General features: G+C 44.4%; 1 protein-coding gene across 4 annotated transcripts in view; it reads right to left on the bottom strand.

Annotated features, from left to right (window-relative positions):
- Window positions 1–21,268, bottom strand: part of LSAMP (limbic system-associated membrane protein) — a 1,012,183-nt gene that overhangs the window by 26,863 nt on the left and 964,052 nt on the right. For all 4 annotated transcript variants that reach the window (XM_008631757.2, XM_017731916.1, XM_008631753.2 and 1 more), the window contains 3 exons: window positions 7,477–7,611; window positions 3,606–3,726; window positions 2,477–2,625 (listed from right to left, as the gene is read on the bottom strand). In XM_008631757.2, coding sequence (XP_008629979.1) covers window positions 2,477–2,625; window positions 3,606–3,726; window positions 7,477–7,611 — 405 coding nt within the window. The remainder of the gene's footprint in view (window positions 1–2,476; window positions 2,626–3,605; window positions 3,727–7,476; window positions 7,612–21,268) is intronic.

Raw genomic sequence — 21,268 nt, 5'->3', positions numbered from 1 at the left:
GATGTTGCCCTACAGTGAGCTTGTTCTCTATTTAAAAAGGAAATAAAATCTCTGATTCCAGGGATGAAAAACACTCCCAAGTATTTGAGTATCTTCTGTACTTTGCAAAAACTTGGCACTGCCTTATTTTTCTGTCTGGGTGTGTGGCTGGGAATGTGCATTACCTGTTATTTCAGCTACCGTGTGATCACTACAGCATTTCTTTCATCTGGGCTTGTAGGTTTTTTTCAGCGGCTTTCTTTATCTTTATGATGCTGGATTCCCTTCACTCATTTCCCCCCTGATTTCTTAACCTTCAAAATACTAGCTGTAGTCTGCCTGAATTTATTTTTTTCTCTCTCTTTCTCTCTTCCACACTAACTAGAAGAACAGAGATTTCCTGAAACAATATGAAGCAATTGCACACTGCAAAAGTAGGGATTAACCAAGCAACAAAAACAAGTTAGAAAGAGTTCACTGAAAATCATCAAATCTCTCTCAGCTCCTGCACCTCCATTCTCCTGGCTCTTGTGAAGTTCTCTAGTGTCCTCCAGTATAAACAAGCCTTGAATTTCTAAAAAATTATAAATGAAATCCAACAAGTTGAGGGAAGGAAAGTGTTCTTCATACATGTCAAAAGGGGGCTAAAATAGGATCCTCACTGTTGCAAATCATCTTTATGACTGTCCACATTTCCTCCTGGACTAGTTAACAGCAACTGTGCAAGGTTTCCTTGGGTCTCTCACAGGTCTGCCACTCATTTTATGACCATGGGTAAACCACTTCTTCACTCTGTACCTTAACTTCCTACTGCAAAATGGCGCTAACAACATTCACCCATTTCTAAATGACTTGTGATATTAAAATATTTATTCATTTCTAGCAAATCCTTTGAGATCCTTTGAGGTGAAGTTCTGAAGTCATACAAAATGCTTCTCTAGCAAAACTAACCCTCCAGCTAAAATCATATGTGCATATATGCATTATTGAATTTCATTTTATATTTTGTTTCAGTGATGCATTTCAGTTCATCTCTGTAACAGGAACCAACAGAGAGGGCCAAATTTAGAATTCAGTCACAAATAATGGATTCTAAACTTAGAATTATATTAATATCAGCAAGAACAAATCTGGAGTATTTGAAAATTGTGTTCCAGATTGCTGCCTGAGGATTTTTTTTGAATCTCATGACAGTCACAAGACCAGGGTGAAAAGACTTTCAAAGTAGAAATTTGCTTTGTGTGCTGCAATGCTACAGAAAATCAAATATATGTTCTTTTATGATAATATCTGTTCTTTAGAAAGTAACGACCACAAAATATAGCCAAATTTGCAAAAATTCAAACTGCCATGAAATAAATCCAAAGGTGGTAGACAAAAAATGCCCATGCATTTATCCTTTTGCACTATATCTGTTAATCAAACTGCAATTTTGGGGTTTTTTTGTGGTTTGATTAATCTGACCACACAGAGCAGAAACTAGACTAAACTGCATCCCATTCAGACTGCTTTATACAGCTTTTTTTTTTTTTTTTCTGTTTAAAAGGACATGCAGGTCATGGCATGAGTGTTTTAATTCAATTTGGGACCGTCAGAGGAACACTGCCATCAGTCACTTTTGTGTCTACGTGGCCATTTGTGTGAGTGGGTCATTTTGCTGCAGTCTATCCCTGATGCCAATAACATGTGGGCCAAGTCTAGCCCAAGTTTGAGACCTGGAATTAGGACCTGCATTTTGAATACACCGCAGTTTGTATGTGTGCGTGGATGGTCGGTGAGGGGAAAGGGCTCTGTTTAGGGTCACGTTTGAATCAGCTGCAAAATTCAGAACCAGCAGGAAACTCTTCTCTAGAGCTTGGTCTAGTCCCAGCCTCTGTCTGTTTGTACTTACTAAGACAAACTCAGTAACTGAAAGGTAGCAGAATGAGATCCAAGGAACCTTATTCCATGTTTCATCTGTTGATTACCTTTTTCCCCATGTTCCCTATGGTATATCCCTTTAAAATCATTCTGTCTTTTCTCATTTCTGTCCCTTCCAGTTTCAAACCAATTTCTCTTTTTCTTGACTCTGTCTTGTTCTCCTCAGGCTCGGTGGCTAGTTCTCTCCATCTCTCTGAATTACTTGTCATTTCTCAGCTGTCATAGATCCTCCGAGCCCTGGCCTTCTGTCTACTTATTAAAGGGGCTGTCACTCTAAAGGGTTTTTTGTTTCCAGCTTTAAAACAAACACATTTTTATTATTTTAACAAAATCTGTCTTCAGCAAAGCCAGTCAATCAAAGGGCCTGACTGTAAACCTTTTGATTTGGCTGTGTTTGTGTTTCAAGGCAAGTATGAACACGTAGGTATCCGAAGCAGAGTGCTGCAAGCCAGGTCATGGCTGAAGGTTTGAGGGTGCTGGGTTGTCAAGAAGATGCCTTCCTGAGTTTTGGCCACCGTGTGCTTCCTACACAGCTGTGTCTTTGTGAGAGCCTCCCTTCACCCTCTCCCGTACTTACTGTAAAGGTATAGGCTGGCATTTGTGACTCCCAGCTTGTTGGCAGCCACACAGGTGTAGTTCCCGTAGTGTTCCTCAGTGACATTGGCCACCATCAGCAGAGACTGGCTCCCCGTGCTCTTAATCTCCAGACCATTGGCGCTGTTTATCCTGGGAAGACAGGAGGAGAGGTGTATAGGGCAACGGCAGCTGTGGACTGGGAAGGAAATCCCTCCTCAGCACACAGCAAACCAAAGTCATTCAGCCCAGCTGGCAGGTGAGGATAGAGGGAAGCAGGGAGGAGATGCGAGAGGAAAGAGAGCAAAGAAAGCATGGATGGAAAGCAGGAAGAGGGAATGAAAGGAACATAGGAGTTCAGTGGGATGAAATGCCACTGAAAAAGCAGTTCAGTGGGATGAAATGCCACTGGTAAAGCAGTGGAGAACCAAGGAAAGACAAGGGAAAGGGAGGAAGCATTTACCCAGCACTGAGTCACTCTGGAAGTGAACACACCATGGCCAGCTGAAGGCTAGTCTGTACTTAAACAAAATATTCTTAGTGGAACACACTGATTCACAGTATGTGCATATACCAATGCTGAGTCACCCCTGAACGCGGGCACCCTGTTCAGGGCTGGCTACCCTAAAATGTAGGGTAATAACACAACCTTCTTAATTCCAGATAAATGCTCAGGTAGAAAGGACAGATCCTTTTTCTCTTCTCATTTATTCTCACACGCAAGACTGAGAGGCCCAGGTCAGACAGGTGAGGGAATCTCATGCCTCAGCAGCTCCTTCTCCTAGAAGAATGCACCTAGAGCAGCATTACCTAATTTAAGACTAACACTACCTACTTTTTGGTCTGTATCATGGGCTACGTAACACATGAACATTGTATTAATCAGGTGTTGGCCCATAATTGACTTTAAGGCAAGAGCTCCATCGTCTGCATTTCCATCAGCATCTCCAGTGCAGAGAGAAATTGCCTCCTCCAGCCATAACCACGCTGGCTCTGCCGAGTCAGATGGGACATTGTGACTCAAATGGATTGTAAGGAGCAATATGTTTGAGAGGAGATGGGGAGGATGACAGGAAACCTCTTTTCAATGGACTAAAAAAGAGAGGAGGGAAGAGGCGAGCTAAAGGCCTCACCTGGTATCATCTCTGTACCACTCGAAATCAGGTGTGGGCACTGCTGATGCCTCGCACCGCAGTAAGGCTTGTCGTCCCGTGGCCGCTTCATTGCTCTTGGACTCTGTGATGGTGGGAGGGTCTGCAGGAAGGAAACACGTGGTCAGTCCACACACTTCCAGGTGGAACCAAACAGTGAAACTGTGTCAGGGCTGGCTGCCCCATGCAAACTGTACGGGCTACTGGAGGCCCACAGCAGCTCCCCCCTGGCACATTCCCCCCTGCTCCTCTGCAGAACACTGCTCTTTGAACACTCCCTAATGTACAACATTAGCAGCACTCCTCACATGCGCTTCTCCTCAGCACTGCTGAATAAAGTTCTGTCATAAATGCATAGGCATACACAGGCAGAGTTAAGGTTAATGATGGACTTCAGCAATTTATGAATATTTACCTATAGATGTCTAGTTTGCATGGCTTATTAGAGAGGAGAAGATGAGAGACTTCATCAAGGGTAAAGGAAGACAGCAAAAGTAAAGGAATAAAGGAATTTAACACTAGTGTGAAAATTATTTTCCATACAAACTCTTTGTCTAATGCCAAAACGATAATAAGAAAGGACTGAGCCAACATGTATGAAACAGAAATACATTTGTGGCCTGAAAGAGAAGAACTTTAGCAGAAGCTGTGAGTGCAACTCTGAGAGCCAGTGTTGAGACACTTCCTTTAGGTGTCCAAGGTTACAAATCCTGATCAAACCTTCCTGGACATCGTGCTTTGTGACAAGCTCCAGATGGGCGTGCTTGTGACTGCTCTTCATGAAGTTTGCCCTCAGCAGAGGTGCTTCCACCTCCGCTTACTTTGAAGTCTGAGCATTGTGCCATGGGCAAACTAAACTTGGAAAATATATCGGTGTGCTCTGCTGGAGCTTGGTCTCAGTACTGGCTGGATACCAGGTAGGGTAGGCACTGGCATTTTCAATCCCAGCCCCATGTTCAAAATATTAAGCAATAAGCTTTACATGTTAAAAGAGAGAATTATTTCCACCTGGCTGCTGAGAGGGATCAAGGAATAAGTGCCTTGTCTCTCGTCACTAATACTTGCATGCCCTGAGATTACAGGGCTGCAACTCAGACAGATACTTTGCTGCGACTCAAGTTACCATAAAACACACTCCACCATCTGTATCTGTCCCAGAACTGAAAGGCCAAAAAAAAAAAAAATAAAAAGCAAAATGGATTGTGTCAGCCACAGGAAAAAAATAAAAATCTGTCTGGAGAATGTATGGAAGGAAATTTGTTTGTGAACACATTAGCCATCTCAATATGATCCCTTCCCTGACCTTAATCGGGATTTTATGCAGGGCTTTAGGGATATTGCAGTGCACCCTCTAACATCATAAATATTAATAAGTGTACATAAATAGAATCCTACATTGAAAGGCTGTGAGTTCATGTAAATATTTTAATTTGAAAAGGAGGAGGGATAATAAAAGGATAGCAAAGGTGATTTTTTAACCATTCTTATTTGATTTTTTGGTTTGAGCAGTATATCTTCTTGCTGACTACAGAGAGACAAACCTTTCCATTTCATGAATCTGGCACAAGAGGTGAGTCACAGAATGAACAGGCACCTTTCCATGGGCCTAGAAAACGATCCCAGCAGGCATCTGCTCCCCAGCCCCTTGCTCTGAGCAGTCCCTATCTTCACCACTTAAAAAAGTTGGTGCAGTGCTGTCCCGGGAGAAGGGGCGGGTGACAGTCCCAAACAAACCAGCCTATGGCACTCAGAAGGCAGCTGCTCTGCGTGTAGCCATTTGCTGCCTGGGAAGCCAGGAGTGGGTTCCCTTTAGCTGTTTTCCTCCCACTCTCCCCAGGCCTCAGTTTCCCTGCCTGTGATGTGCAAGGGCAATTACTTGGGAAGCCTGAAGGTGGTAGTCTGAGACCAAAGCAAAGTGAGATGCTTTCTCCTGCAGTCCGAGATGACAGTGCTCCACAGCAGATGCTGAGATGGCCAGGAATCTCCTGAGGTTGGACAGGCTCCATTTTTCAAGCTTATTGTGTTTTTTCCCATTTTCTGCTGCTTGTGGAGTTGCTTAACAAAGCAGGATGAGGAAAGATGTATGTAAATATCTAGCTTTCATTGCTGAAATAGGACTGATATTTTCCTGCATGGTCCTCATGATCTCTTAGATTTATTTCCCTTTCTTTCAAAAGAAGAGATCTGTCCTTAAGGAATTTTAAGTTTCTTACATTACAAATTACACCACATATTAATATTACAATACTCTATCACATCACTTTTCCGTATATTCCAACAGTTAAAATGTTTAAGGTCTTAACCGTGGCATAGTTATTATGTGTTGAAACTAAATCAAAATCAAACATTCTGACTTTATACAAACAATCTGTTTCAAACACATTAAAGCACCATTGAAATTATGTTTCACAGAAATATTTGAAACTATTAATTGGTTCTCATGGAACATTTCCAATTTATAAACTCAGCTGTTTGTGACACTTCTATACTCCCAGTGCAGAAAATCTGCTACTACAGTTCATATTAATGCCAAATTTGGCCCATGAGGCAGCTGATATTAAACCAGTGACACCCAATTTCTAAGGGAACTATAAAAAACTGGATTTGGAAGATGCTGTAGGGAGCTTACAACCTCAATTTCTAAGCCAGCAGAAAAGTTGATCTGATGTGATGGCCCACAAGGACCAAGGTAAAGAAACAGACAAAGAGCAATAATGGTATTAAAAGATGCTATAATCACCTACAGGCAAATTAAGACTGGTATTGGCTGAAACGCTGCCATCAGCTCTCTGCCCTAACCCTCTCCCCGACTGTTCTACCTGTGAATTAAGACATGAATATGCACCCAGAAATGTCTGTAGCCATCTCCAATTTCAATTTAAGTTAATATTTTGATTTAAGTCTCCATTTAAACTGAAGAAGGTCGGGAGAGGATATACCTCCCATTCATCCATCCTAACTGCAAAGTTATTAGCCTCCAAGCAAGGAAACAAAGCAGGTACATGGGGATAGCTCACTCTACATTACTCCAGTGCCAAACATAAGCCATACAAGTATGGAGGTGGACATATACACGTGTAGGATTAAAGAGCAACATCAATTTGAAATATTTTGTATTACTGTGAGAGAAGCATGCCAGCAGAGTGAAGTGGACATCTGTCTAGGCACATATGGGATGGGATCCATGCCCTCCTCCACAGGTGTGGATGTAAGCCACAGCTAACCATGCCTCTCAGTGCTTTTAGGGGATTGCTGTATCCTTTGGTCAAGCCCCTCTCTGTATTGCACTGGTGCATGGAGGGTCTCTTAGACAGAGCTTTAAACTAATGACCTGAAACCAGCATAGAAGTTAAGTTTTTGCACCCTGTCATTAACACATGCCTCTGCCCCGCGTCCCCTGGCTGTGATAGCCGTGTAGGCACTGCTGAGATGGCTGGGTGCAGGCAGGCGTGTGTTTGCTCTGAGCCAGCTGAGCCCTCCCTTATCTCTCCTTGCTGCCTTGGTGAAGCTTCTCTTCACGCTACTGTTGACCCGAATATCAATGAGTGAAAACAAGGCATTGCCAGCATCTCGGAGGGGAGAGATGGGGGCAACTCACAGCTCTTCCTTCTCCCTCTCCCTCTCTGTCTGTCTCTCCATGCCACACCTCCCCCGGCCTTTTCTTATATATTACCAGGTTGAAAGCACAAACTGTACCCTGTGGCAAGTGTCTGACTGCAGATAATTTTCTCAGCGCCCTCCTTTTCTGATTGTATAATCCAAACCCAGAGATGCTTCTCTGTTTCTCCTGAAGTAACCCCCGCCTGTGGGCAAAGCTCTCCCCGTTGCCCTGCCCCAGCTGCGATGTACTCACAGTTCACAGTGACCCGGACTTGCTTGACGTCAGCCGAGGCAACTTCATTGGCAGCCTTGCACTCGTACTTGCCCGACTGCTCTCGTGTGATCCCCAGGATCTCCAGGTACTCCTCCTCACCTTCAAACTCTCTGCCTGGTAGGACAGAAGAATACAGAGGGTGCTTCTGTTAGGCTTTCAGATTTGGGAAATTGCTATGGAGGAACAATCACAACACGGATTCTGCAAACGAGTAACAGTCGTGAGCCATTTAGAAGTTATTTCAGAAGCTGTATCAGCAAGATACCAGTGTTTCATTTAACTATGAAAAACTGAAAATCTGGAAGGCCGCATACAGGTGATACAATACATAGCATCTCACAGGCTGCCCAGGCCGAGAAGCAAAATCTCCACCACATGAGATCAGACTAAGTTCACTGGTGTGATGGCTGAGTACTACCAGAGGTTAGTCATGCTGTGGCTGATGTGCCGGGTCCTCAGATGTGCTGGTTTGTTGTCAGCACCCTTTTCTCCACTGCAAAACTGTGAAAAATGTCTTTCTGTCTCTCAGAGCAGCCACCACCCTGGAGTGCCATCGATCAGGTCAAGCTACCATTAAACACAGCCAAACTGAGAGAAACAAACTGTAATTTGATCTGCAGAGACCAATAATCATCACGCATCCTTGATCTACTGTACATACGAAATGACACATTTAAACCGTGCTGCCTCGCTTACACACTTTGGAAAACAGTGACTTGAGTGTCAGTCAGGGTTATGGATGGGGGCAGGAATCAGGGGAGGTCTGTGGCCTTGCTTTTAACTCACTGTATGACCTTGAGTGAGTCACTCCTTTGCTCTCCCTCTGTGAACTGCAGCAAATAGCACCCCCTCTCCCATCACCTCCTGGTTAGAGCAGGGCAGTGAGGTTAACCCATATAAAACACATTAGATTCGTTGCATGAAAGTTGTCAGGGAAGCATGAAATATTAGGATTGGTATATCTTCTCTATTCCTTCAGAAAGCAAAGTAAGGCACCTCCTGGAAAGAATCTGAACCCCGTTTCCTCCTCTCAGAGGGCTGTGAGCACTGCTCTGCAGCATGGGAAACCACAAGCCCCAGTTTTGTGCCTGTGTATGCTTAGAGAAAGCATCCCCCAACCCTCAAAGGGTAAAAGCCAGATTTGAAAAAAGAAAAAAAAGGTCAGCTCACAAGAGCTCCCATTCAGGTTCCTCAGAGAGTGGTCAGATTTTCCAAAAAGTTCGCTGCCCACTGGCGATGCCAGCTGTGTGCAATTCCCGTCTGCATCAGAGAGGGACTTTAGAAACTTCAAAATCTGCTCAGAACTCTGTCTCTTACAGAATTATTTTTATCTTTTCTTTATTTCTCCTTTTCACAGGCAATTTTTGGAATCATTCTAGGGGAAAACCACCCCCCATCATGGAGACTCAGCATGAAAACAGCAATGTACCTATTAGACTCATCTAAAGACAAGGCTCCTCCTCTCTTTCAGCAGGGCTCATCAGCAGTCCCTTTTCCCAGCTCCTACCAGATGTTCAGGTAGTGGAAATCTCATTGGTCTAAAATTTACAACTGCTTTGGTTTTTGCATCCCCTAACAGTCTGCTCTAGGACCTTCCTGCATGGCAGCAGTGTATTGCATAAGGGAAGGAGGCAAAGTTGGCTCCTGCTGCCAGGACACGGCTCTCAGTCCTCTTCTCTCTGCTGGGGCTGATGCTGTGGAGAGTCAGTGGAGAAGGAAGCAGGGTGGGATTTTCATGGGTGTTTTTTATTGCTGGAACTCATGAATATGTTAGGGAATCAGAGTTAGGTGAGTCACAGCACTGTGGAAGGCACTTCAGTCACCATCTAATCCGTTCCCCAGTCTCAAGGCAGGACACATGAGTCATGTCAGGGACACAGCCATCCTCTGCCCTCCAGCGGCAGAGATTCTGCAGCCACTCCTGACAATCTGTTCCTGTGCTTTGCTGTCCTTACCACTGGAGCAGTTTCCCTGAAGTTTGACCTGAATCTCCCTTGCTGCAATTTAAAGCTATTACTTTTGTCTTAGCCACTACAGACAAAAAGAACAAATCATTCCCTCCTTCCCTGCAATAGCCTTTTATCAACTTTTAAATCACTTATGTTCCTCCCTCAGTTGTCATCTTTTTTTTCTTTTGGCTGAACATTGCCAGGGTCTTTCAACCTTCCTCTGTAGGTGAGGTTTTTTTTGGCTCTTGATCATTCTTGTTCTTTGCTTTTAGACCTCTCTGACAAGTTCACATTTTTCTGGAAGTGTGATACCCCAAACTGAACACAGCATTTCAGATGAGGTGTTACCGGGGCTGAACACAGATGAAGGATTGCATTGCAACTACTGCACCATGCTGCTGTCTGTAGAGGCAGTACATTGTTTCTGGTTTTGCTACAGCAGGGATCAGTTCTTTTTGGGAACTCTGTTAATTCCCGGATCTTCTTATGGCATATTGCTCATATTGCTACCTGCTAACAAAGCACTTTAAAAATCCCACCCCCAAACTGAGCTGACAACCAACACTCCCCTCCTTTCACAGCAGCACTCCCAGGTGGTAGGTCAGTCGGTTGACTGGAGAGTTAATCAGAAATCAGGGAAAGACTCACAAAGAAAAGGTTAAAAAGTAATTTGCCTCTGTTTTGCAGATCATTTGCTCTGCAATTCCGCCTTGTTTATACACAGGGTTCATTCCAAGTGGGACTTGCTTCTCCTGCAATTTGCCCTTGTCACAAGTCTGTCACCATAATGAAAACAGGGTTGAGGGTGACTTAACCAGCGCTAATGGAGTGGCACCCCTCATTACGGGTGCTGTTAAGTCTGTCTGTTAGAGAACCACATCAATGGAGTTCCAAAGTAACCTAAAAGGGTAGATACTTTCCCAAGGGAAAAGGTTTTTGTGCTTCTCCTCTGCATCCATGCATGCACTTGAAGTGTACTGTGTACCATGTCCAGCAGGAGAGCTTTCACAGCTACACAGAACTCCTCCCAAGACATGATGAGCCGCTGACTTGCCCAGTGGAGTGCCCTGGAAATCAGTGAAAGACAGGACTTCTGTTCTAAAGGGCATGTCAAAGACATCAATAACCCTATTCAGCTCCTCATTCCCCTGCTCTAGGACACAGATATAAGCATAACGCTTCAGGGAAAGTTTCTGTGACAGTCTCTTGCTGAATAAGTGGTAGCACTGTTCTTGTCCCTGCACTGGTGACCCTGAGCATCAACATTTGCTACAAGAACTGCTCTCACTTTCAAGACAGACTTTTTTTGCTTGCTGCCTTGTCCCCTCTAAGAGCACATTAACCATTTCTAACAAAAAGCATTTATGTAAAATTGAGGTGTTGTAGTACAGATCAGGGAGAGGAAAGATGTATCACAGTGTGTTAGAGAAATGTCAGGTTGTGATATCTTGCAGAGAGCTGTAGAGATGTTTTCACTAATTCACTTTGGCAGCCAGATTAGGTGAGTCATATTAACTCTAACCTCTAAGGCAAACAGGGGATGGGGGGAGCAGGAACACAGCTTCATACATCGAGTGAATTTACAAATGTTTCTGCACAAGAGCTGGCTTTGGCAGGGAAGTGATGGTTGTCACTATGCAGTTTATCAAAGTGGGGAGGGAGAAGGCTTGGACAATGCTCTTTGGTACCGATGACAATGAACATATTCTGTTAGGTGAAAGAGGGACTGCCAGCTCCTGGCAAGTGAGCCACTCCATTCCCATTAAGAGAAGACATTTGCCTTGAGCAGATTATCAAGGGATGAAATTCTGACCCTACTGCCAAAGCTTCCTTGCTGACAGGGGTTGTCTCCTGGTTGTTCTGCCTGGTTCAGTATAGCCTTTTCCCACTGAGGGTCCTTTCAGATTTACCTCGGGGGATAACTTCTCACTCAGTGCAGCTCTTCTCATCCCAAACCATCCCCTTGCATGACTTCAGGCAACCTGCTCCCCTGGAGGTTTTTTGCCTTTCACATGTTCATAGTTAGCTTGGTTTGTTGCTATAGCTCCATTAAACATCTTCTTGCCAAGCTGTAGCTCCTTAACTCTGTCCCAGTAAATCAGAAAGAGGAGCTTTCTGCTCTGGAGGCTGGAGATAGAGAGAGCATGAGCCTGGGAGGCTTGACAATCAAACCAAGAGGGAACGACCCTGAGCAGCATGAGCCAGGGGGCTGCTGCTGCTTGGAGCTGGCAGAGCCTTTTTTGCAGAGGGATCTGCGGCAGCAGCTTTGATGTGTGCAGGAGAAAGGCTTTGAAGGCCTGCTTGCCTCAGCCACATTTCCTATCCACTGGCTTCCTAATTGGACCCAGTAAATAATGAACCCGAACAGCAAATCTCCTTGGCTATGCTAGCCTGCTGGCAAGAAGCCCTCCTCTCCCCCTACCCTCTGGAAATAGCCTTGTACAACCCCATCGGCTCTGCATATTGTCCTTGTTGGTGTGCACACCTGCCTGTGCTCTCATAGAGATATGATAAATATATATTATATTCTGTATTTTATATACTATGTATTTTATTTGTTTTTACATCTATAAATCTGCCTGTGTGGGCAGAAACACAGACTGACACATTCCCCAGGCATTTATGGGCCCTTCTCACCTCCGCCCCTTGCTCTGCCACACATCATCACCCTTTCCTCAAAGTCTAAATGCTTCCTTTCTACAAATGACACACACACAGACAAAATCCCACTTGTACTGTGTGCAGACAGCTCTTTCAGGTAGTCAGGGCCAGCAGTGCATTCAGACACATGCTCTACCAGAGAGACCTTTCCCTTCATGCCCTAGTTTCTTACATGTCCAAAGGGGAAGCTGATCTCCAGAGGTGGCAGCCACATTTTGTTTCATCTCATCTCCTGTCCGTGTATCCAACACTGGGCTTCTTCTTGTGCAGAGATTACTTTAGTTCTCTTATTTTTTTTTTTTTTTAAACTGCCATGGTCTTAATTTAAACTAAAATTCAGATCTGATGAAAGTATCTGTTTGCACTTGGCATATGGAGAAAGAGATCAGCCACCCTGCTCCTATGTTTGTTTTCCCTCCAAGCATCTTTGCAGTTGTGAAGAGAGGAGAGCAGAATGGGTTATGCATCTTTGTTGGGCCTAAAACAAGATGCAAGGAGATAAAAAAGATTGGAAATCAATGGATGCCATTTCAAGTTTTTTGTGTGTAGCAACTTCTATTGCTGAACTGCAGGTTTTGTTGTCTCTGCACTCTCCATTTAGTGTTTGAGGTTTTGCTCACCTAACTTTCCTCCTTCCCTCTTCACCTTCTATTCCCTAGGAACAGGCTTCTGAAAGACAAAAATAGCTAAGGGAGCTTTTGACATGATTTTTTTGTTTTACCTCCAGCTGAGGGTTTTTTTTTTAATTCAAAACTTTGAAGTTTTCATTATCAGTCTGTCTCCTCAGCCATCACAGATTCCAATGAGCTTGGCATTTTTTCCTATCCCTTAGCTGAAGAGGCTTGTTTTTAGCAAAGAGATCAGTAGAGAGAAGCAGATGGTGGATGAGCAAAGGGACAGCTAGTGCTACAATGCTACAGTGAGGAAGGAAGGCAGAAAACCTAGAGTAGCATGGGAAGTGGTAAAAATGGGGAAAGCTTGAGACAAGACAAAAATAGATGGAGAAAAAACAGGGAGAATGAAGAGAGTGACAGTGGCTGGGAGAGAGAAATGCAAAAAGAGTGAGATTCTTCAGTGACTGAGAAAAAGAGAAAATGGTAGTCAGCTACTGTCAAAGAGAAAGGCACTGAGACAGAGTGAGTGAGAAAGATGGGAGGTGAGACAGTAGCAGACAGAGAGATGTACAGCTCGGTGAGAGGCACAGCCATCCCTTGTGTAAAGGGAGCCATGAAATAACAACTGCCAGAGGGACAGGAACAGAGGGGTCACATGTAGTAAGGCAGTAATTACTCTGTTTAAGCAGCAAGGCACAGCAGGGTATTTATTGTTTAAGCTGGCCTCATGCCTCCCATGCCCTCAGGTCTGTAGCTATTACACATAAACCAAAAAACTAGTGCAGTGCCAGGGAGGGTTCTGGCCTGGCTCTGGCTTAATGAATGAGAATGAGTCAGACTGGGAGGAAACACTCTGGCATGGTTTCCCCTGGTGTTCACCAGGACCTTGCTCATCAGCAATCACATTTGCACCTTATGTGCAAAACTGACTCCCGAGCCAGGGACAGCGGCCGAGGAGCTCCCTGGCAGGGGGAACACGAGCACCCACTGGCATGACCAGGGTTAAGAGAGCCTATGATTTTCGTGGGATCTTTCTTCTCAAACTCCACGCATCCAGGGTGCAGATAAAACCCTCCAGGTTGAGAGCAGCTTCCCCAGACTGAACAATGTCTCTGTGCTCTCTCTCTTGGGACAGCACTGACCAAACTGCTTGGGACAACTCGCCCATCGCTGGCGGCTCTGCCCAGGGGCTGGAAGCCAAAATCTGACAGCTCAGATGCAGCTTGCATCCCGGCTGTCGGTGCATGTCATTGGGGGTCATCTGCCTGAGGCAGCCTCAGCAGATTGGCTGTATCTCTGAATTTCCACCCTTCTTTTTCATAAACGACCGCTAAGGGTCATCACACTCTCTCACATACAACCCCGAGTCTGGGCACGGAGCAGGTGTGCAATATACTACTCCATCTCAGCAGCTGATTAGATTTTCCATTCAAAATCCATATGTGAACACCGGAAAGAAAGGGAACCATCTCCTGAAAAAAAATCCAGACCCGCTTCACTTGTGTTTGACCAGTGGTTTTCTTCTTCTCTTTGCTGAACCAGAAGAAGGAATTAATGGTCTTCTTCAACTTGAGATATAATTTAAATCAGATGATTTCATGTTGAAGAAGATCACTTTTTTTTTTTTTTCAAAATTACTTACTGAATTTAGCCCAAATTTGTTAACACTTTTTTAATGAACACAAACAGCTTTTTTTGGACAGATTAATTGCTCTTGAAAAGAACTTGGCTGTGATGCCAATGTATAAAGTAAATTATGAACCATGAGGTAAATTAAGTCATGTAATGTCACAACTACAATATTATATTCCCTAAGTGTTGCATACTGCAATGCAAGTTGTCATGACTATGCCACCAAACACCAAGCCTTAATTTTACTGCCAAGAAAATGACATATAAACATGAACAAACCAATAGTTGCACCATCTCTGCATCACAAAATTTTTCCCTGCTGCCTTCTGAAGGGTACTTTAAAACAACATGAGGTAGGAGGCATCATCAGCTAGATGAATCAATGAGATGTCACCACAGCTTTGAGAGCCTTAGGAAGGCAGGAGTTGGTAACTCATTAGGGCTGCGAGGACAGTGCTGGAGCAGCTAATGAAATGGAGGTTGAAACCAGAAGGTCAGACAAAGAATCACAGCTCAGGCTCAGGAGTTGTTTGATGTGGACACATGGATGGCAGCACACCAATCCCACTCCCAGCAGCGAGGTCAGCACTGCGGGAACCTGTGCCCTCTTCCTCCACCACCTACAGGAAGAGGATGGGCCAGCAGTTGCCCCTGGCAAGAGGAACATCAGGGTGTGTTTGTGGGGGTGTGGGTTCGTAATCAATAGGTCTTTGTTTCCCACTGTGCTAAGCACAAGATGGTAATGGAAGCTGAGAGCTGGTGCAGGGGACTGAGATTTCTTGCATGTCATGGACACTTATGAAAGGCATGAAATACAACAGCAGGCAGTCAACTGTTACAGTCTCTAGTGACTCGGATGGTTTCTTTTCATTCGGTCTCATGTACTCCTTTTTCTACAAGTTTTCTTATTTTGGACAATGCACTTGTGCTATCATTGTTACACAGTTTGAAGACAAGTTCCTCCTCACAAACACAAGACCAAAGAAAAGACTGACAGCAACAAGTCCCTTCTGGGGCAAGAAGCCTGACTGAACTGTATAATTTGTGTCCTGCCAGTGAAGAGCAGGGATGCAGTCCCTAGTTTAATTCCACAAATCATTATGTCAGCCCCAGGCTTTAGAGAAACCTTGTGCGACGGCACTCACTGGTACCAAACATGCCAGTCTCTCAATCTAGGAACTATAAGGTTGGTCTGTGTTTGGTGGCATCTTTAAAAATCCTTATCTTCTTTACAAAGTCTCTTGTGTCTTATGGAGCACAAGATACGCTCAATATACTGTTGTGCAAGAACCACGTGGCTTGCTTTCGTAGGCGTCCAACAGAATGTCTCCCTGTTTTTAAATCTAAGGTGTTTGTTCCCTTCTGTCCTATGCCCACTAATTCTTCTTGGGATGAGAGGGTAATGATGAACCCAGAGCTTCAACCTAACTTTAAAATTTTTAAAAAATTTGATGATCCCCTCCTTCTCAATGATTCAACTTTGCCCATAGAATTCCATTCTTATATGTTTGAAACTCGGAAGAAGACTTGAGAAATTACAAACTGGCACAAATTTACTTGAAATGGGAAAGAGCTTTAACTCAGAGGCTTAGGCATTGCTGTGGCTCTTTCTCTGCAAGCTGGAGCCAAATGTTTCATGACCAGATAGCATGGCCCCTGAATCTCCTGTCTTTAGCAAGATTGCAATTCCGGTAGTTCATCCCTGTTTTCAGTGAGGCTACTCTGAACACCGAGTTCACAAATAAAACCTAAAGACCGGGATTTCTGTATCAGCCTGGATCTAGCCACTGATCTTTTAAACTGCTGTAGTTTTCAACTGAGGAAATGAGGTCAAAGAGTTAAGCCACCCCTTAGCAAGATTTACCCTTTCAAAAACACGCCAGTTGTGATGCCTGGCGCCAATATTTGTATAGGTGGATTAGCTTCTTGAAAAATCGTTTTGTTTGCTTTTCTGTTGACCCCTCTCCTTGCTGCAATGTTTCTCAATTAGATCCAGCATAGTAATTGCCTGACACCATCCCCCATACCTGCTCCTGGTGGAAGAAGGAAAGGGAATACTTTGTAGTGAGCACAACAAGGGATCAGGAGATGAGACTAACTGGCTGGATTTAGGATTGAGCAGGCATCAAGTATTGCCAGGTATCAAGGTGAGAATCACAGAGATTTGAGGCAGGGTGGGGTGTGTTGGGAAGAGATTGTTTGGGCTCACACACTGCAGAGACTTTTGATCAGTTGGGCTGGCTCCTGTGATATTATAATCTGAAGTGTCTGCTGTTGATTCATAGTGATAGCAGTCCAGATAAATGATTGCTTCGGTCCAGGATATTTAATTCTTATGTATTTAGCCACTCCCTTGCTTTCCAAAGAATAAAGAGTCTCTCTCTCTCAAACTTGCCAGGTACTGGCTGCGAAGGAGAAGGAAGGCATTTACTCACTGCCTAATATTGCATCTTGTAAAGTCCTACAGGGGAGGCAAGCAGAGAGGAAATACAGACCCTGATTTTGAGCTCTTGTAGCTCCCTGATGCATCTACTACCATTGCTAGTGCAGCTGTTGGCTGTCAGCACTCTTTAAATCATGGCTGTGAAGCAGGGTTTCTCTCCCAGGGATATGGGAAAAAGAAGGGGGTCACCAGAAAGGGAGAAGGCAGAAAACTGTAAGTAGAAGAAACAGTATCAAAACAACTCCTGTCTGACTTCTTACAGCTTGCCCCATAAGTTTAGGAAGGGGTCTGAAGACAAACCTAAAAGATATTTCATTGCCTTCATCCCAAGTCCTTAATACTTGTTCTGATGGTTACATAAAATTTCCAACAACTGTTACAGTACTGGCATGAGAAGACCATGGCCAATCACGTCAATCAAGAGTGTCTCACTGGGCTTCACCTCTCTGAATCCCCCTATTATCATCATGGACAGGAATCCATTTATTTCTCTTCTCTTGACTCCCCAAATGCATTTGATTCCTGTGGGAAGAGAAATGTCTAGCTCCAACAGGAGCCCAAGTCAGCCAAAAGAGCCAAGAAAGCATGGAAAACCATCTGTTTTATGTTGAGGACTCTTTGGCTCCTTTCCTCCAAGCTCCTGGAGAGGCAGGGGTCTCATTAGAGTGCCTTTGCAACTGCACACCTGTGAGACTTTCACTGGAACTGAAACAGCAGTTGTTCTAATTAAACAGCACAGAGCAGGCCACCTTAATCACAGACATGATTTCATCTTCCTTGAGGAGAGAGGGGAAGAGGAATCAAAACTGATAAGAGAGAGGGAAGAAGGTGAAATGTGCTGAATCCCTGCTTTCTCAGTTTAAAGCACTGAGGGATGTCTCATCTCTGTAAAGATTAATGTGAGCTTCTCATGGCATGTTTTATTAAATGGTTATATAATAATTGATATTTGAAAGCAGAGTTTCCAAAAGCCACTAAATGCTTTAAGAGGACAGGACCTAGTGGCTTTCAATGGCATTTGTGCCTGCAAGTCACTCAGGTGCATTGGAAAACTTCACCTCTACTCCTTTATTCAAATCAGTGCCCATTTACTCCATCAGTGTGACCTTGCCAGTCTATGAGGCAGAAACCAGGGGCAGGGTTTGAAAACCATAAGCCCTCTAAGGAGAGGGTCCATGTTTCCTCAACCTTGGGTGGAAGTAGGAGGTGCCAGCAGCACACAGTGTGAGTGAGAAATCCATAAGCTGAGGAGCCAGTACCCAGACACCAAGGACACCTAGGAAATAACAGCATGATAATTCCTGCCCTGACTCTCCCAAAGCCTGTAATGAGGAGGCACATCTGTCCCTGAGACAAGGCATCCAAACAGGCCAGGTAGAAATGCTGCTGGCAAGCCAGAGGGCCAGTGGGCCAAAGCTTAATAGGAAAACAGCAGCGATTTGTCTCTACCACTATTTATGTTTCAAGCACATGACAGGTTGTCAGTGGAAGTGAGTGCTGCTAAATTTACTGCTTCTCAAATCCCCGCCACAGTTGCATACTTGTCAAGTCACTTCATTTGAAGGGCTAGGTGTTGGGCTGGACTTTCCTCCCCTGTGCTCTCCTTCAATGAAAACCACAAACAGCTTTCTTTACACCACAAACTGATCCCCTCAGGGGCCATGATATCATGGTATGAGTTTAGAGGAGAGAGATGGTTCCACGGCATACTAATTTTTAACCCTGATACATGCTGGTCTTGTTCTGGGCCACTTGACTGCATGTGTGTGTCTGACAGAACACACACATGACTGAACTGAACAAGTAACAGCTTGGTTACAGCACTGGGCATTTGGAGACAGAGAACATGATAGCCTGGTGAGCACGAGTGAGTACCAGCTGGGTGTGTGGGTGAGAGCTGCCGAACATCGTAAGGAAAACAGTGCCAAAAACTGTGGGGATGCAAGAGGAAATGGAGGTGGGTGAAAGGGTGCCTGGGGATTAGACTCTGCACATATGTGTCCGTGTGTATGGGTGGTGGAAAAAGCCACATGGAATAATGGGTGTGGGGCTGGAAGTGTGATGGAGCATTAAGGTGAGGATGTGCAGGGAGGAAGGCTGGCAGGCAGGGGACAGGGTGAGAGGATGAGCACAGGGTCTGTCTGTGGTCTTCCATGTGGAAGACTGAAGTACAGAGTATCATTTGCCTCCCAAGTGTTGCATGGTGCTTGCATCCACGCAGCCAACACATTTGGCAGGTGGGAGAAGACCCTTCATTAATGGCTGAAAATCTCTAACACCTGGTTTCAAACTCTCCTGGAAAGCAGGAGGGGAATGAGGCTGACATTTGCTGATGGGGGCCATAAGAAGCCCAAACCTTCCTTTTTTTCTCCCCAACTTATCCTCACTGCACTACAGAGTCCTTGCTGCAGGGCTCTGGTCTTAGTTGCATGGAAGCTGCTCCCTGCTTTATGCAGCTGTGCTGCTGGACAGCACCACATCTTCTCAAATGCTCTGACTCCTTTTGGCTGCAGATATCAAGAGAAAGCTGTCAGGAATATGGTGTTATGAAAGACAGCCAAATGTGACAGGGCACATCCTCCTATTCCAACCACTCCCTTCCTTCTTCTACATGCAGTGGAGCTCTCTGCTTTCTCCTGCACATACTCTTCATCTCACGCACAAGATCCTTTCATTTTATTCCCTCACGTGCACTTAGTAAATGACACGTGCATGGATACATATCCTGCAGAGAGTGTCATGCAGAAGCAGGACACATCCTCTTTTTTCCTGTCACAGAGGTGCAAGACCATTGCAATTCTCCACCAGCCCTTTAGGAATCTGCTCTGCTTCCTTTTCCAGTGGTGTAGGCCAGAGGCCCTTGTTCTGCAATTGTGCCTCACAGCTTATATGATTAAATGTAGCATCTGCAGCTATATTAGCTGGGCTATTAGTGACAAGTGCTATCAATCCTCATACTTCAGTGAATAAACTGATCACCAGCTGGGGACAGAAGTCTCCCCTTGTCTCTCATCACCATAACATACAAACTGCTTTATGTGGGTTTCAGAGGGAGGGAAACAAAGAGAGGTGGAGTTAGAGGCTGACAAATAGTTTAGGGTGTCTTCTATTCTTTCTTTGGTTCTCTGCTTTCCAAAGAACACAACAGACTTTTATTTATTTTTTTTTTATGAGTCGCTCCTCCAAGGCTGCTCTAAGTTTCACTGGGGGTAGGGGAAAAACACAACAATTGAACCCTCCCACCTGGCCTCCATGGACTAAGAATTCATCCACAGTAATCATCTATGTCTCTTGGATTGAGGCCCTCTGACACTTTTACTGGATAATAGCATTTCTTAATAACCAGCATTTCAATCAAATTCCTTTCTATCACCTCTCCAGCACCAATACTCTGAGTATTCTGTATGGGCTAGGACTCAGCAGGGAAAAAAAAATCTTGCAACTTTGACCATAAGGTATTGAAATAATATTAAAAACCCAGGTTTTCAAACACCCTCTCTTTAAACACTTATTTCTCAACTGCTCTCAAAACTGCTGTCCTTGTATTTCTAAGTCCATCATTTCAAAAGGAATGTTGGGTTTGATTAAAACAACTTCCTGGCTTATAGGTTATGTCAATATCCTGGTGGGATTTTATGCCACTAATCTCTGCAGTTGCAGAATAGTTGAAGGAGGGGAGCTATATTAAAATGGCAAGTTCAGCTGTAGATTGTATTTTCTCACTACTTTAGGAGTAGAAGGTCTTGAGATAATTTTCAGACAGTATCAGCTTGCATATACAGGGGGATGCAACACCCAGGAAGGAGAGAGGAGCAGAGAGAAGAAAGGAGAATGAAGAACAAAAATTTTTAAAAGTAACATAGAGAGGATAGTTTGTGAGACCCAAGTCTTCAGGAGAGGACAGAAAAGGAAATAAATAAAGGAAGAGCATGAGATAGAGATGAAAGTTTGATTAAGAAGAAGCGAGGGGATGCAGAGGGTTAGAGCAAACAAGCAGAGTTCTGAGCAAGGTGAATTGCCATGGGAAAGCAGTGGGGAATGCAGTTAGTGTTGGCTGGGAATACAACATACGAGGGGTAACTGAGGCCAGAGTCTTCCAGATGTATTACTGTTATATTGAACTGTGGTAAACAATTTCACTGCTCACAGGCAATTCACAGCTGTTGGCAGTATCACTGAGGGCCTCGGACACTTAACATGCTGTGTGTACATGCACAGGCATACAAGGAGAAAAAAGGTAGGTTCCCATGACCTTTGGTAGTAAGGGCTTGGGATGGAGTGGGAATGTTTGGTGCTGGCTCCTCCTCCTTGCTTTCTGCCTGCTTCATCTCATGAAAAGCAGATAAAATATACCACATTAATAGCCATCCCATTTCTAGACAAATGAGTGCTTTTATTGCTACCTTCTCAAATACAGAGAGGTCCTCTGAAAAATCTGCAATTCATGGATCAAAAAGACAAAGAAGAAGCCA

This window comes from Corvus brachyrhynchos, unplaced genomic scaffold (assembly GCF_000691975.1).
Source record: "Corvus brachyrhynchos isolate BGI_N302 unplaced genomic scaffold, ASM69197v1 scaffold3, whole genome shotgun sequence".
Classification (NCBI taxonomy): Eukaryota; Metazoa; Chordata; class Aves; order Passeriformes; family Corvidae; genus Corvus; species Corvus brachyrhynchos.
Note: the sequence above shows the minus strand (reverse complement) of the source record. Positions and strands in the feature narration are given on the sequence as shown.